General features: G+C 40.4%; 1 protein-coding gene across 3 annotated transcripts in view; it reads left to right on the plus strand.

Annotated features, from left to right (window-relative positions):
- LOC133569667 (E3 ubiquitin-protein ligase HECW1) overlaps positions 1-15,548 on the plus strand; it is a 158,071-nt gene that overhangs the window by 23,623 nt on the left and 118,900 nt on the right. For all 3 annotated transcript variants that reach the window (XM_061922177.1, XM_061922176.1, XM_061922178.1), the window contains 3 exons: positions 4,756-5,071; positions 7,781-7,888; positions 11,423-11,517. In XM_061922177.1, the coding sequence (XP_061778161.1) occupies positions 4,756-5,071; positions 7,781-7,888; positions 11,423-11,517 (519 nt within the window). The remainder of the gene's footprint in view (positions 1-4,755; positions 5,072-7,780; positions 7,889-11,422; positions 11,518-15,548) is intronic.

The raw sequence follows: 15,548 nt of genomic DNA on the forward strand, positions 1-15,548 counted from the left end.
ATCTGTTGTATTTATTGTTCCTTCAATCAACAGTTTTTTAAACGACCAACATTATTTGAAGGGTTCATATATCAAAAAAATATTACCCTAAAGCAGTGGTTCTCAACCTTTTTTCAGTGATGTACCCCCTGTGAACATTTTTTTAATTGAAGTACCCCCTAATCATAGCAAAGCATATTTGGTTGAAAAAAAGAGATAAAGAAGTAAAATACCGCACTATGTCATCAATTTCTGATTTATTAAATTGTGCAAAAGTGCAAAATAATGCTCATTCGTAGTGGTCTTTCTTGAACTATTTGGGAAAAAAAGATACAAAAATAACAAAAAATTGTTGAAAAATAAACAAGTGATTCAATTATAAATAAAGATTTCTACATATAGAAGTAATCATCAACTTAAAGTGCCCTCTTTGGGGATTGTAATAGAGACCCATCTGGATTCATCAACTTAATTCTAAACATTTCTTCACAAAAGAAGAAATCTTTAACATCAATATTTATGGAACATGTCCACAAAACAATCTAGCTGTCAACACTGAATATTGTATTGTTGCATTTCTTTTCACCGTTTATGAACTTACATTCATATTTTTTTGAAGTATTATTCAATCAATGTATTTATAAAGGATTGAAAATTGTTGCTATTTTTAGTGTATTTTAAAAAAATCTCACGTACTCCTTGGCATACCTTCAAGTACCCCCTGGGTAGATGATATATGATAAAAATTTGGCCCATAATAGAGCTTTAAATACTTGCACATATACACGTTATATTGTGATAATGCACATTGATCGCAGCTAAGACCCACAAATTTGACAGCGATAAGCAAACAAAGGCGTCCTCAATGCTAGCGGGCTGACTGATAACACCCCTCCACAGTGTGAAGCTCCTTCTAAATCACTAATCCTCACCACAATGCCACAAGTAAAAAAAACAAGTTTCTCACTGACGATAAGGAATAACTAAACATGCTACACGACACACCGTAGGAGGATACAAAAAGCATAGTTAACCGCTAAGCTTAATGGTAACTTTTGCCTATCGTTTACAATCATTATGAAAGACATGACGACGGCCCCAAGGGAATAAGTGGTAGAAAATGGATGGATGGATAATGCATTCCAATTATTAATTAAATGCGATCAAAAGTCTGCTTACAGTGGAGTTAATGGGAGTCGCTCCATTCTGCTTATAAAATCCTTAAACATCCAAACAATTTCATTAAGATTTGTTAACATACTGTAAGTAAGGCTGGGCAATATATCGCGGGTTTGCCTCCGTGCGATATAGAAAATGACTATATCGTGATATTCGAGTATACGTTCTCACGCAGTTGCTTTTAACTGCGGGCATTACACTAAATGCTTTTATCACTCTGTCTTGTCCCTCACACGTCACATACTGTCACGTCATACGTCACATACGTATACGCCCTCGCGGAGCAGAGAGGTAGCATCATTGGTAACGTTAGCTGTGATGCTGATGGAGCCTTGCGAGTGGTAATACGAGAAGGAAGGTGCGAATCTGGAAACAAATGAAGGAAGAATTAATTCCTGAGAAAAACAGCAGGGGTCCATCGTCTGGCGGTGGTTTGGCTTTAAGTGGGAATATGTCGAACAGACAACCGTAATTTGTCAAGTGTGGGGCAAAAGCGTTGCTGTATAAAGTAGCATTGTTAATATGTTGCATCATTTGAAAAGTCACGTGCTAGAGAATGAAGAGGGCTTACTCCGCATGTCAACATCTCCATTCGGTGCCACACGTCCATAAAATCATGCACTAAAGTGCACTTTATTTGTTTTAAACCATTGTAGTGGCGTTCTGTACAAAAAGTGCACTTTATTTAGCGTTGTTTTGATATGTCATCTTAGTGACATCTTGCACAAAAGTGCACTAATAGCTTGTTTTAAAATGTCTCTGACAATCTTGCACTTTCTGTTTTGGAAATGACATGAATGTGCTACTGCTTAATAACTGTTTAATAAATACAGTTTAGGTCAAGTGATTTAGTTGTAAATTCTCTCCCTGCGTGACAGTTTAAAAGTAGCATGTATGAATGCAGTATGGAGAAGAATGTTTTAATGTTGACACATTAGAGATGCGCGGCTAGGCAATTATATCACCACGTCACCAAAGTCATCATCCACCCGCCGTCCACCCGAACCAACATTTTATCAGGACTGTACCTGCCCGCCAACCGCCTGCTGAAATACATCAGAGGTCGGCCGCCTTAACCACTCACAGAGTTATTTAAACCTGTTTCACAGAGTAATGAAGACAATTGGAGCTGCTAACGTTCTCGCGACTATCCAATTGATGTCATCCTGATGACAAGAATTTGAGCGTGCTGCGAAGCCATCGCCTTAGACACCTTCAACAACATTTACAAACCGTTTGTTGGTCCGGCAACATGTTGTGTGCAGCTTCCGCAATTACATGTACAAGATTGAAAGGCATACTGGGTGATACAGAGTACACTGAGAGTTGTGATAAAAACAACTTTAACACTTACTAATATGCGCCACGCTGTGAAGCCACACAAAACAAGATTGACAAACACATTTCAGGAGAACATCCTCACAGTAACACAACATAACCGCAACACAACAAATACCCACAATCTTTTGTATCCGTGACAATTCCTGAATATATTTTACACCCCCGCACCCCCAAACCGGCCCACCTTACCGACGCACGGGGAGGGGGGTTGCTGCTAGCGGGGTGTATGAAATAGTCAGGAAATGTCATGGATACAAAGCATTATGGGTATTTGTTGTGTTGCGTTTATGTTGTGTTACTGTGAGGATGTTCTCCCGAAATGTGTTTGTCGTTCTTAATTGGTGTGGCTTCACAGCGTGGCGCATATTACTAAGAGTGTTAAAATTGTTTATATCACAACCATTAGTGTACTCTGTGTCACCCAGTATGCCTTGCAGTCGTGTGCGTGTTGCCGCGGATAACACACACAACATGTTACTGGACCGACACGCAGATCGTACATGTTGTAGAACGCGACAAATCAATGGCTTCATAGCACTCCTCAATACTTAATATCTGGGTGACTGCCGCCAGTCATTCTAGAGAATATTAGCGTATCCTATTGTTTTCTTCGCATTGTGACATGGGTCTTAAATGGCTCTTTGAATGGCAAAGGATACCGATTCCAGAACCATGTATACCAAATATTTCCAGATGGTTCAACCGCCACCCGCCCGAATCTAATTAAAATAAATGTTTTCGTCATGTCAACCGCCCGACCCGCGGTTTATCCGCGGACTCCGCGGATGAGACCGCAAACCGCGCATCTCTAAGACACATGGAATCATCATACTGCTGTGATTATATGCATCAAGTTTTAATTCAAGGCTAAAGCGAAATATGGAGATATATATCGTGTATCGTGACATGGCCTAAAAATACAAAATATTGAAAAAAAGGCCATATCGCCCAGCCCTAACTGTAAATATATGTTAAATATTTTGATCTTTTTCAGCATACCCTGGCGCATCAATTTCAAAAACACATCACGACGTTCGCAGTTTTTTCTTTTAAACAAGATCATTGATTATTAGTCACTCCCGACTTTGAGAGCCAACAAACATAATAAAACATCACTTACTGTACAATGTCTGCTGAATAAATATGACTCGTAGTCCTCGCAAAGAAAAAAGGGGTGGAACTAAGCGTCTGTTCATGTCGCTCTCGCCATTTCCGGGCCTAAATTTTCTGTGAAAGTGTACCACCTTGTCGAAATACATCGTCATCCCTCTACTTTCCAGGTGAGAGGCATGATTTATGATCTACAATAACGTTGGACGAGCAAGAAAACGAGGAAGCAGCTGACCAGTCGGTCATGTCAATATAGGCACAGCATAGGGATCACGGCGCCCCTATAATTACTTTTGTCTGCCTTAGCGCTTATAATAACGATGTGACTAATTCTTGGTTCATATTCACGTCACAAAATGTAAATGAGGTATTGTTGGCGCTTTTTGAATGTTTATTAGGTTTTATGGGCGGGATATAGGACTTCGCTGTAAGCTGACTTTTTTTTACGTTTATTTACGACTTAGACTGCATTGAAAAAAAATACATCCGTCATAATGTCCTTCATAATGATTGTGAACGATAGGCAAAATTCCCCCCAAAAGGTACAGTCCCCGTTTGAGGGGCTGATCAAAACAAATTCCACTGATGCGTTTTGGTCATTTAATAATTTTTAATGACATTTGTTTTTTTCACATATAATACGTATTACTATCAAACATCCTACATGATAAACATTTCTTGAAGTTTGCATTTTTTCGTTTTGAGCACATCATTGACAGTGATGTCAATGTCGATGAACTGCACGACTGCTTCTAAAATGCCCATAAAAAGTGGTAGATGTCTCTTTTTTTTTTTTTTTTTGAAAACAGTAAAAGTTAGGAACATGATAAAATGTATGTGCAATACATGTAATGCTCTGTATAGTACACACAAAATCCTTATTTAAATAGGGTGGTCTGCAGTCTTGATCACAAACAACATTTTATAGATTGCAAATGCTTTTTAGCGCGATTTATTTAGATCTGAGTAAATTGGGCCATTAGTTATTGGTAGGTTTCCTTGGGGAAAAAACAAGATTTCTAAAATAAAGCGGTAGAAAATGGATGGATGGAAGATAGGAAGGTGTCGCAAATAAACGAGCAGCCGTTGTGTATAATTCCATATTTCCATATATTTATATTGACAGACGTGCTTTTCGCTTTGCAGAACTTGTACCAGAATCGCCTTTTAGGCTTGGCGGCCATGGCATCCCCGACCCGCAGCAACCAGAGCCGCCACCGCTGTAAGGATCGTCATAGCTATGGCCCAGATTCCTTTGCTGTCAGCGGTCTGAACCAGGAAGCGTTCATGTTGGGGTTGTCACGGTCCACCAGTGACACTGATCTAGTGTCCCCGGACACTCGCTCCACCCTGACTGTCAGCTCTTCTCACTACACTATAGGCCAGTCCGAAGACCTTGTGATCACATGGGACATCAAGGAGGAAGTGGATGCTGGGGACTGGATTGGAATGTATCTTGTCGGTGAGTTATGCTTTTCTTCCCCAAAAGTATTATATTCATCTATTTTAATCTTAAGAGACAGTGACTGTTATTGTCATAGAATGGTGAAGTAACAAAGGACAATGTCCAAAAACTACAACAGCATTATACAAGTAAGAAACAGTTGCCAATAGTAAAAGTAAGAAAGCAGTTTTTTTAAGCTATTTTGTTTTATTAGATCCATTTTTTAATGCTTTGGACAAACAAAAAGAATTGGAAAAAATACAGTCTGTAATGAACCGCTCAGTGCCCAAAAATTAGAAATCCTAAAATCAGGGATTCACAGTGAATTGCAACAGAAAAATGACTGTGACAGGAACCTAACCATAGCACAGAGAAAAAACTAATCAAAAATCTACCAATCAAAAGGAGAAGAGCAGCAAGTGTGACATGAGATTAAGCTAAATAGATACGACGGATGCTGACCTCAAAAATAGTCTCTCTCTTTTTGATGAAATAACATTAGAGGAATCGTTACGGCGTGTAAATGGGATAAAACAAACAACATGTTAACTTCACCCACTTCCTGGGAAACTTATCAAGGTGCTTTTTTATTATTAGGTGCTAAATATTATGAAACTCATCACTTCCCTCTGGCACTGTTCCCCTAGCATTCAAAAAAGCGGTTATTCATCCTCTGCTCAAAAGACCTAATCTCGATCCTGACCTCATGGTAAACTACTGGCCGCTGTCTCACCTTCCCTTTATTTCGAAAATGTTACGGCGCACGCGCAGTCTGCATCTCCCTCCTCTGCGGGAACACCCGAAGGATCCGCTGACAGCGCGCCCGGACTTGCCCCCATTCACGTTGAGCGCAGCATGCCCCGAGGCGACAAGACTGCACTCATTTACCAATCTGCACACCTGGTATTGATGAGGGCGAGCTGGATAAAATACTAGTGGACCCAAGGATCGGGCGGGATCCTAGTATTCATGGTGTACCTTCCCTCCGTTGCCTGGTATGTGAGCTGTGCGTCTCACTTTTCCCTCGGATCTCCTTCTGTCCTCTGACTGCCTCCCTCGTTCCTCGACTCTTCGTTCGCCCCTGGACTTTGACGCCTTTCCCCCGGATCCCCTGCCTGCCCCATGGACCGCCTCGTTCTTTGTATCTCGTTCTACACTTTGGTAACACACACTTCAGTTAAATTTTACACATAGTCTTACACCATACACACTCTTGAGTTTTGTTTTTTTATTCTTATTATATATATTGATTATGTATATAATGAATTATTGAACATTACCAACCTCTGGTGTCAGTCTGCCGTCATCTCCCCTCTGCGAACCACAACAGAAAATCCTCGAAAAAATTGTTGCACAGCAGCTAAATGAGCACTTAGCATCTAGCAGTCTCTGTGAACCCTTTCCATCCGGTTTCAGGGCAAATCACTCTGGACTAGACTTTCACAATATTATGTCGGACCCACTCGACGTCCATTGCATCCAGTCTCGTAAGTGTGACATGAGATTAAGCTAAATATAAGTAGGGATAGGTACAGAATTTGGTAATTTATAGGTACTCACTAAATTCCGTCGATACCACCTGGTAACATTTCATGTAAAATTAAACGGTACCATAATACGATAACTTTGTTGTACGTAACATCCAGTTGCAGACTCTGCATCGGCTCAGGCACTTGGTGGGCAAACATGGGTATTTCTAGCGGATTGCCTCAAAGTAGTCTCAGTAAGGCTCCATTTTTCAAAATGTGCTAAGTCTATGCTAATTTCAATTGAATATGCCATATACGTGCTATCGATTAGCATTAAGGATTTTACTTGACCATTTCAACACCTTGTAATTTGGTAATGGAAACTACAACTAAGATTCACGTTACAATTAAAGAGCTGGTGTGTAATATTTACGGTACAATACTTGCAGTATGAACACTTTGTCGGACTCAACAAAATACAAGACTGGCAAATTCAACTTAATGGCAAAGACTACTTCCTGGCTATGGCAACACACCTAGAACAAACTGAAATTAATGCATACTTGCAAATTATAATCAGAAGTGTAAGAAAACAAAATGTAAAAACTGGACTGTACTTATCTTTATCAGCTCACTGTTAAATTTTGCAATAAACAAACTACCATTATGACCAGATAAACACATAAAAGTAGCAAACATTGGTATAGTTGAATATTGATTACCAGGTACCAGGAATTAGTACAGCATTGATTCAAAAGTGAAAGGAACCCATCACTAAATATAAGTGACAAAAAACAAGTGGAGAACAAGAATGGGATTGTTCATCAATGCTTTAGATTGTGATTTTAAAAAAGCTCTGGAGTGCGAGAACATGCTTCTTTTTTTTTTTTTTTTTTTTTAAACAATCTGTGTTTATGTAGACAGGGACGTAGACTTCGAAACTACAAATTATTTAGCATCCGAAATCATCTGTTACTTAATTTGGAGAAGGCAAGAGATTTCGCTGTACATTCTAATGTGGATTTCATGTTTTAGTGTTCAAATATTTGTACAAAATACACTTTACACCTTCCCTCAAATGCTAGTCAACCTCCTTTTTTGAGAAAGATCAAAACAATTGAATTAAAATCGGTAATGGAAGGGTGCCATGACAGTCCATGTTTTTGTCCCTCAATTAGGACAAATGTCAATCACATCAAAATTTGTGGAAATGAAATGCAAACATATTTAAAGATGTGCTTTAAATTTCCCTTTCCAGATGAGACGTTGTCTGAGAACTTTTTGGATTATAAAAACCGAGGCATCAACGGCTCTCACAAGGGACAAATCGTCTGGAAAATTGACTGCAGCTCCCACTTCAGCGACTGTAAGTTAACTTTTTTCTCTAATAGACATCTGTGCCTATTGTACAGGTAAATATAACATACATCCATAAACGTGGAAGCCAAAGTGCAATATATTTATCTGTACAGTAATATATTTGTTTATTTATTATTATTATCATTATTTATTTAGTTCTTATCTGTACTGTAAAGTTCAAATTTGAATGACAATAAAACATACTTGCCAACCTTGAGACCTCCGAATTTGGGAGATGGGGGGACGATGGTGTTGAGGTGTGGGGGGTGGTTTTGGCGGGGTGGGGTTTGGTGGTAGCGGGGGAGTATATTGTAGCGCCCCAGAAGAGTTAGTGCTGCCAGGTGTTCTGGGTATTTGTTCTGTTGTGTTTATGTTGTTTTACAGTGTGGATGTTCTCCCAAAATGTGTTTGTCATTCTTGTTTGGTGTGGGTTTACAGTGTGGTGCATATTTGTAACAGTGTTTAAGTTGTTTATACGGCCACCCTCAGTGTGACCTGTATGGCTGTTGACCAAGTATGCATGGTATTCACTCACGTGTGTGTGTGTGTGTGTGTGTGTGTGTGTGTGTGTGTGTGTGTGTGTGTGTGTGTGTGTGTGTGTGTGTGTGTGTGTGTGTGTGTGTGTGTGTGTGTGTGTGTGTGTGTGTGTGTGTGTGTGCGTGTGAAAGACGTATATATTGTTTGATTGGGCCGGCACGCTGTTTGTATGGAGGGAAAACAGACTTCACGACAGGTTGTAGAGGACGTTAAATGCAGTGCCTTTAAGGCACGCCCCCAATATTGTTGTCCGGGCGGAAATCAGGAGAATTTCGGGAGAATGGTTGCCCTGGGAGATTTTCGGGAAGGGCACTGAAATTCGGGAGTCTCCCGGTAAAATCGGGAGGGTTGGCAAGTATGCAATAAAAGGAAGTCTAAGTCTAAGGTAATTGATCCATCATGAACACATAAAAGTAAAAGGAAAAGGGTGGAATGCCATCTCCGGGTTGGGGAGGAGACCCTGCCCCAAGTGGAGGAGTTCAAGTACCTAGGAGTATTGTTCACGAGTGGGGGAAGAGTGGATCGTGAGATCGACAGGCGGATCGGTGCGGCGTCTTCAGTAATGCGGACGTTGTACCGATCCGTTGTGGTGAAGAAGGAGCTGAGCCGGAAGGCAAAGCTCTCAATTTACCGGTCAATCTACGTTCCCATCCTCACCTATGGTCATGAGCTTTGGGTCATGACCGAAAGGATGAGATCACTGGTACAAGCGGCCAAAATGAATTTCCTACGCCGTGTGGCGGGGCTCTCCCTTAGAGATAGGGTGAGAAGCTCTGCCATCCGGGAGGAACTCAAAGTAAAGCCGCTGCTCCTTCACATCGAGAGGAGCCAGATGAGGTGGTTCGGGCATCTGGTCAGGATGCCACCCGAACGCCTTCCTAGGGAGGTGTTTAGGGCATGTCCAACCGGTAGGAGGCCACGGGGAAGACCCAGAACACGTTGGGAAGACTATGTCTCTCGGCTGGCCTGGGAACGCCTCGGGATCCCCCGGGAAGAGCTAGACGAAGTGGCTGGGGAGAGGGAAGTCTGGGTTTCCCTGCTTAGGCTGTAGCCCCCGCGGCCCGACCTCGGATAAGCGGAAGAAGAAGGATGGGTGGATGAACACATAAGACATGTCTGAATTTTTTCCATCCATCAATTTTCTACCGCTTATTCCCTTTGTGTCTGATGTTTAGTTACTACTAATTGATGTCAAATATGTACGACATAACTGAATATTGTTTTATCTGAACAAGGGCTGGGCGGTATACCGGTATTATAGTTAATACTGGTATATTTAAAAAATATATATATATTTATTTGAGACAATACCACCATACCAGTATCTTTTGCTGTACTTTAGTTATGGCTGTTTACAGCCGGAGCGATTTGCCCGGCAGGCACCATAGTGTCTCATGTGCGGGAAGGGTCTGGCGTGCGTCCGGAATCGCTACCTCGCATTGCCGATACCGATCCCTTGACACATTTTCCTTCGCGCACATCCGATATGCCCGCATCTAAGCTCCGGTGTCTGGCGGGTACTGGCGGCGGCTCCTCTTTATTAACCAGAGGTAACAAGAAGGTGAAATGATTCGATAGAGCAGCCGTCGGAGCTGACAAACCTCCGCTGCTAACGAAAACAGTCCAGTTGACCACCTCGCTGACGTCACACGTCGCTTGGCAACAGACCCCACCTTTTAAAGGCACATACACGCACGCGCACGTTGCTCTCAGGACCTTCTCTCAACTGCATGTGACGTATATTGACATACGTTTTTAACTACTTTCCCTAGTAATTAATTACATTTATTCAATTTGTCCTTTAAATCAGTGGTCCCCAACCTTTTTGTATCCGCGGACCGGTCAACGCTTAACAATTTGTCCCGCGACCTGGCGTTGGGTGACGGGGGGGATCCTTTTTTTTTCTTCCATCCATCCATCCATTTTCTACCGCTTATTCCCTTTCGGGGTCGCGGGGGGCGCTGAGATACTTTCAATTTTTTTTTTTGTTCCTTTGTCATGAAAAAGGGACGTTTTTGTAATGAAAAAGGGAGGTTTTTGTGGTTGGTGCACTAATTGTAAATGTATATTGTGTTTTTTATGTTGATTTAATCAAAAAAAATATATATATTTTTTTTAAATAAAAATTAATAAAAAATTCCAATACCAATCGGGCCACGGCCCGGTGCTGGGCCGCGGCCCGGTGGTTGGCGACCACTGCTTTAAATGACAACACAAATAACTAAAAATTACTTTTATAAAGTAATTTTCAGAATACTGGTAGTAACAGTAATGTGGTGTTGAGTTTAAACTAAACACTTTGCATATTTTGTTTAAAATACTGATATATCTTATTCCGGGATGTCAGTTTTGGTCCATATCGTCCAGCCCTGATCCAAACAGACCTTTCCTTGACACTTTTGCACCTCAAATGTACTTTGAATTGAACCAAAAAACATGTTTTTTTGTAAAATAATCAAAACATTTGACATTTATGAGGTGGGGCTTCACGGTGGGAGAGGGGTTAGTGCGTCTGCCTCACAATACAAAGGTCCTGCAGTCCTGGGTTCAATCCCAGGCTCGGGATCTTTCTGTGTGGAGTTTGCATGTTCTCCCCGTGACTCTGTGGGTTCCCTCCGGGTACTCCGGCTTCCTCCCACTTCCAAAGACATGCACCTGGGGATAGGTTGATTGGCAACACTAAATTGGCCCTAGTGTGTGAATGTGAGTGTGAATGTTGTCTGTCTATCTGTGTTGGCCCTGCGATGAGGTGGCGACTTGTCCAGGGTGTACACCGCTTTCCGCCCGATTGTAGCTGAGATAGGCGCCAGCGCCCCCCGCAACCCAAAAGGGAAAAAGCGGTAAAAAATGGATGGATGGATGGACATTTATGAGGTGCTTATGAGCATTTTTGTGATTTTGGCCAATACATAATTTCAGGCTTTTCATGGCAATTTTAAGGCTAAAAATCCAACATATTTTTGCAGCTTATTTTACATGAATTCATGCCGCATTTCTTTTTCAGCTGAAACTTTGGTCTGCTTCAAGTACTACCACGGCGTGACGGGAGCACTCAGAGCAACCACGGCCAGTTTAACCATCAAAAAGGGAGCTGTGCCTGTGAGTACTACTTGATTTATTTATGGTTTATACCTTTTTTTTATTTTGGTAGTTACATTGTGTCTAACATCCACTAAAGTAATTATTGTGTCATCATGAATGAGTGGAAGAAGATTCCAGTAAATATTCACTTTTGGTCAATTATGTACCCAAAAGTATTAAAGGCCTACTGAAACCCACTACTACCGACCACGCAGTCTGATAGTTTATATATCAATGATGAAATATTAATATTGCAACACATGCCAATACGGCCGGTTTAGTTTACTGAATTACAATTTTAAATTTCCCGTGGAGTTTCCTGTTGAAAATGTCGTGGAAAGATGACGCGTATGATGACGTGTGTTTGTGACGTTATTGGTTGGAAGGGACATAGCCCAGCACCACTTACGGCTAAATGTTGTCTCTTTTCATTGCGCAATTACACAGTATTTTGGACATCTGTGTTGCTGAATCTTTTGGAAAGCGGTGGATTGCAGCTGCCTTTAGCACCGAAACACAGCCGGTGTTTCTTTGTTTGTTGTGAAGCTTTAACACAGAGCGGTCAAGCGAACATGTTTCTCTACGTCAACCAGCAAGTTTTTGGATGGGAAAATTGTGATATTAAGTCGGCCCTTACCTGAGACTTCAGTGGATTACGCGACCTCATCCTGCAGCTCAAAAAGGCAGCTGTGATCTTGGCTTCTCTCAGAGAGACTGGTGTTCACCGCAACCATCCGACTTTCAGGTATGACTTCCTAATCTCACTAAAATACTATTAAAATAATAAGCAGATAAGGGATTTTCCAGAATTATCCTAGTATATGTGTCTAATTACATCTGAAACTCTCCCACTGCCGCCGCTGGAGCCGTCGCCTTTTCTTTTTTTCTTTCTTTTTTTTTTTTGCTTCACTCTAACTTTCCTCATCAACAAATCTTTCATCCCCGCTCAAATTAATGCGGAAATCGTCGCTTTCTCGGTCCAAATTGCTCTTATTGCTGGTGGCTCACATTATAAACAATGTGAGGATGTGTGGAGCTCTACAACCAGTGACGCCACACGCACATCATCTGCTACTTACGGTAAAGGCAAGGCTTTTTTGTTAGCGACCAAAAGTTGCAAACTTTATCGTGGATGTTCTCTACTAAATCCTTTCAGCAAAAATATGGCAATATTGCGAAATGATCAAGTATGACACATAGAATGGACCTGCTATCCCTGTTTAAATAAGAAAATCTCATTTCAGTAGGCCTTTAGGGCTATATAAAATAACTTTGATTGATTGATATCGTCATAAGCCACTGCAATTTTGTGAATATTTTAAAACTGCGTTACCACTGTAGCTACAATACTGTATTATATTAAGCTGATTAAAAACAATTAGTTAAAAAAAGCAAAATATTTAATAAAAATTTGAAATTGTCCAGTCCAATGGTGGGTGTACATTGGAATAATGTGCAGCTATTAAAGATAAAACTAACTTTTATTTGCGTTTAAATTTGGACTATGAACACATTTTTACCATTTGTGATCAAATATTTTAATTGTTTGACAGCCCTAATGGAAACACAATCTAGTCCAAGTCCTGAATATGTTTTAAACACTTATTAAAGACCTTTTGGAATTGCAAAATGTATATATACATACTTAAATCAATAACGGAGCAGCCTCTCCTCATCCGGAAACAACCACACCGGAAATGTGTCCCGTGATAAACCATTTGACCGGAACTCTAATAACTAAAGTTCCTTGGGTGAATAATGTAAACTCACTATACCGGTATGTTTTAGCGCTTTCATGGGGAGTTATTGACGGATAAAGGTAAGACATTTACGCTACTTTATATTAGAAATGGCAACAGTGGAGGATGAGTGTCCCATAAGAAGAAGATCGAGAAAAAGAAAGAAGCTTATTAAAACTACGGTGTCGGCGTGGATGTGCACAAGACTTATGCAGATCCCAAATACAGATCAGCAGGCACCAAACTGTAAGGCAAGTTGCTTTAGCATAATATTGCAAAACAAAACGCCAGATAATATCTTACTTTGTACACACACCATAATAATACTCGTATGTTTAATGCGCCGACAATCCATCAAAGTCGGACTAAAACATTTTGATAGATTTTTGAGCGTCGTGTGTAATATTCTATATTTTTAATGGAACATTTAAAAGGTTGGTGTTTACTTGAGACCCGTCATAGTGCAGGCTACACTTATCTCTTATATTTGACTGCCATCTACTTGTGACACTTATTATTACACCATGTACCACATAAAATAGCTTTGAGGTGGGTAACCAAACTTCTTCCTTACATTAGGCGCACCGGGTTATAAGGCACACTGTTGAGTTTTGAGGAATAAAAAATATTTTAAGTGCGCCTTGTAGTCGGTAAAATACGGTAGTAACAAAATAATGTGGTGGAAAAAAGAAGACAGGAACGCAATGTGAAAATATGTTAAAGGAAACGGTTTATATAGAGTTAACTTCAATATAGTGATCAAATAAGTTTTACGGCTCCAAGTGGATTTTTTTAATTTGGTGGAAACGGGCCCAAATGGCTGTTTTAATTCAAAAAGTTGCCGACCCCTGGAACAGAGGGAATCAGTATCATGGTTTAGCCTTTAGCATAGTCGTCCTGTGACCATATCACCATTAGTCGCTTCAGAGGGAGCTGAAGCGACTAATGGTGATATGGTGGAAGGTTTTTCCAAGCCATTTTTACATAATCCTTGCTTGATTCATGATTACCATATTTTCCGGACCCTAGGGCGCACCGGATAATGAATGCTCTTTTTTTAAAATCTTTTTTCACATATAAGGCACACCGGATTATACGGTGCATTAAAGCAGTCATACTATTTAAATTTTTTTCTAAATGTAAAACACTTCATTGTGGTCTACATCAGTGGTTCCCAACCACCGGGCGGGCCGTGGCCCGATTGGTACCGGGCCGCAGAAGATTTTTTTATTAATTTTTATTACAAAAAAACCCACAAAAAAAAACATTTTTTTTATTTTTTATTAAATCAACATTAAAAACACAATATACACTTACAATTAGTGCACCAACCACAAAAAACTCCCTTTTTCATGACAAAAACATCCCTTTTTCATGACAAAGAAAAAAAAATAATAATAAAAAAGGATCCCCCCCCTACCCGGGCCGCGGGACAAATTATTAAGCGTTGACCGGTCCTCGGATACAAAAAGGTTGGGGACCACTGGTCTACATAACTTGTAATGGTGGTTCTATGGTCAAAATGTTGCAAAGATGTTTTACAGATCACCTTCAAGCCGCTTTCTGACAGTCTTTTCCCCGTCATCTTTGTTGTAGCGGTGTAGCGTGCAAGGACGGGACTGGAAGATGTGTCAAAAGATGGAACTAAATGTTTTAATGACATTCAGACTTTACTTCAATCAATAACGGAGCAGCATCTCCTCATCCGGAAACAACAACACCGTAAATGTGTCCTGTGAAAAAACTCTAATAACTAAAGTTCCTTGGGTGAATAATGTAAACTCACTACACCGGTATGTTTTAGCGCTTTCATTGCGAGTTTACTGATCGATATAAGTAAGAACTTTACAGTACTTTATATTAGAAATGGCAACGGTGGAAGATGAATGGGCCATAACAAGAAGACAGAGGAAAAAGAAGATACTTCGCACGGACTACAAAGGCGGACCCGCGCAATTTTTGGGGATTTATGCAGATCCCAAATACAGATCAACAGGTACAAGAAGATAAGAAAAGTTGTTTTTGCATAATATTGCAAAACAAAGCGTCAGATAATGTCTTACCTTATACACACACCATAATATTACTCGAACGTTGAATTGATTGATTGATTAAACTTTTATTATTAAATTGCACATTTCAGTACATATTCCGTATAATTGACCATTAAATGGTAACACCCGAATAAGTTTTTCAACTTGTTTAAGTCGGGACTTTGTTCATAGCTGAACAAAGTCGTACTAAAACATTTCGATAGATTTTCGAGCGCCATGTGTAATGTTCTATATTTTTGATGGAACATATAAAATG

Source organism: Nerophis ophidion, linkage group LG15 (genome assembly GCF_033978795.1).
Source record: "Nerophis ophidion isolate RoL-2023_Sa linkage group LG15, RoL_Noph_v1.0, whole genome shotgun sequence".
Lineage (NCBI taxonomy): Eukaryota > Metazoa > Chordata > Actinopteri > Syngnathiformes > Syngnathidae > Nerophis > Nerophis ophidion.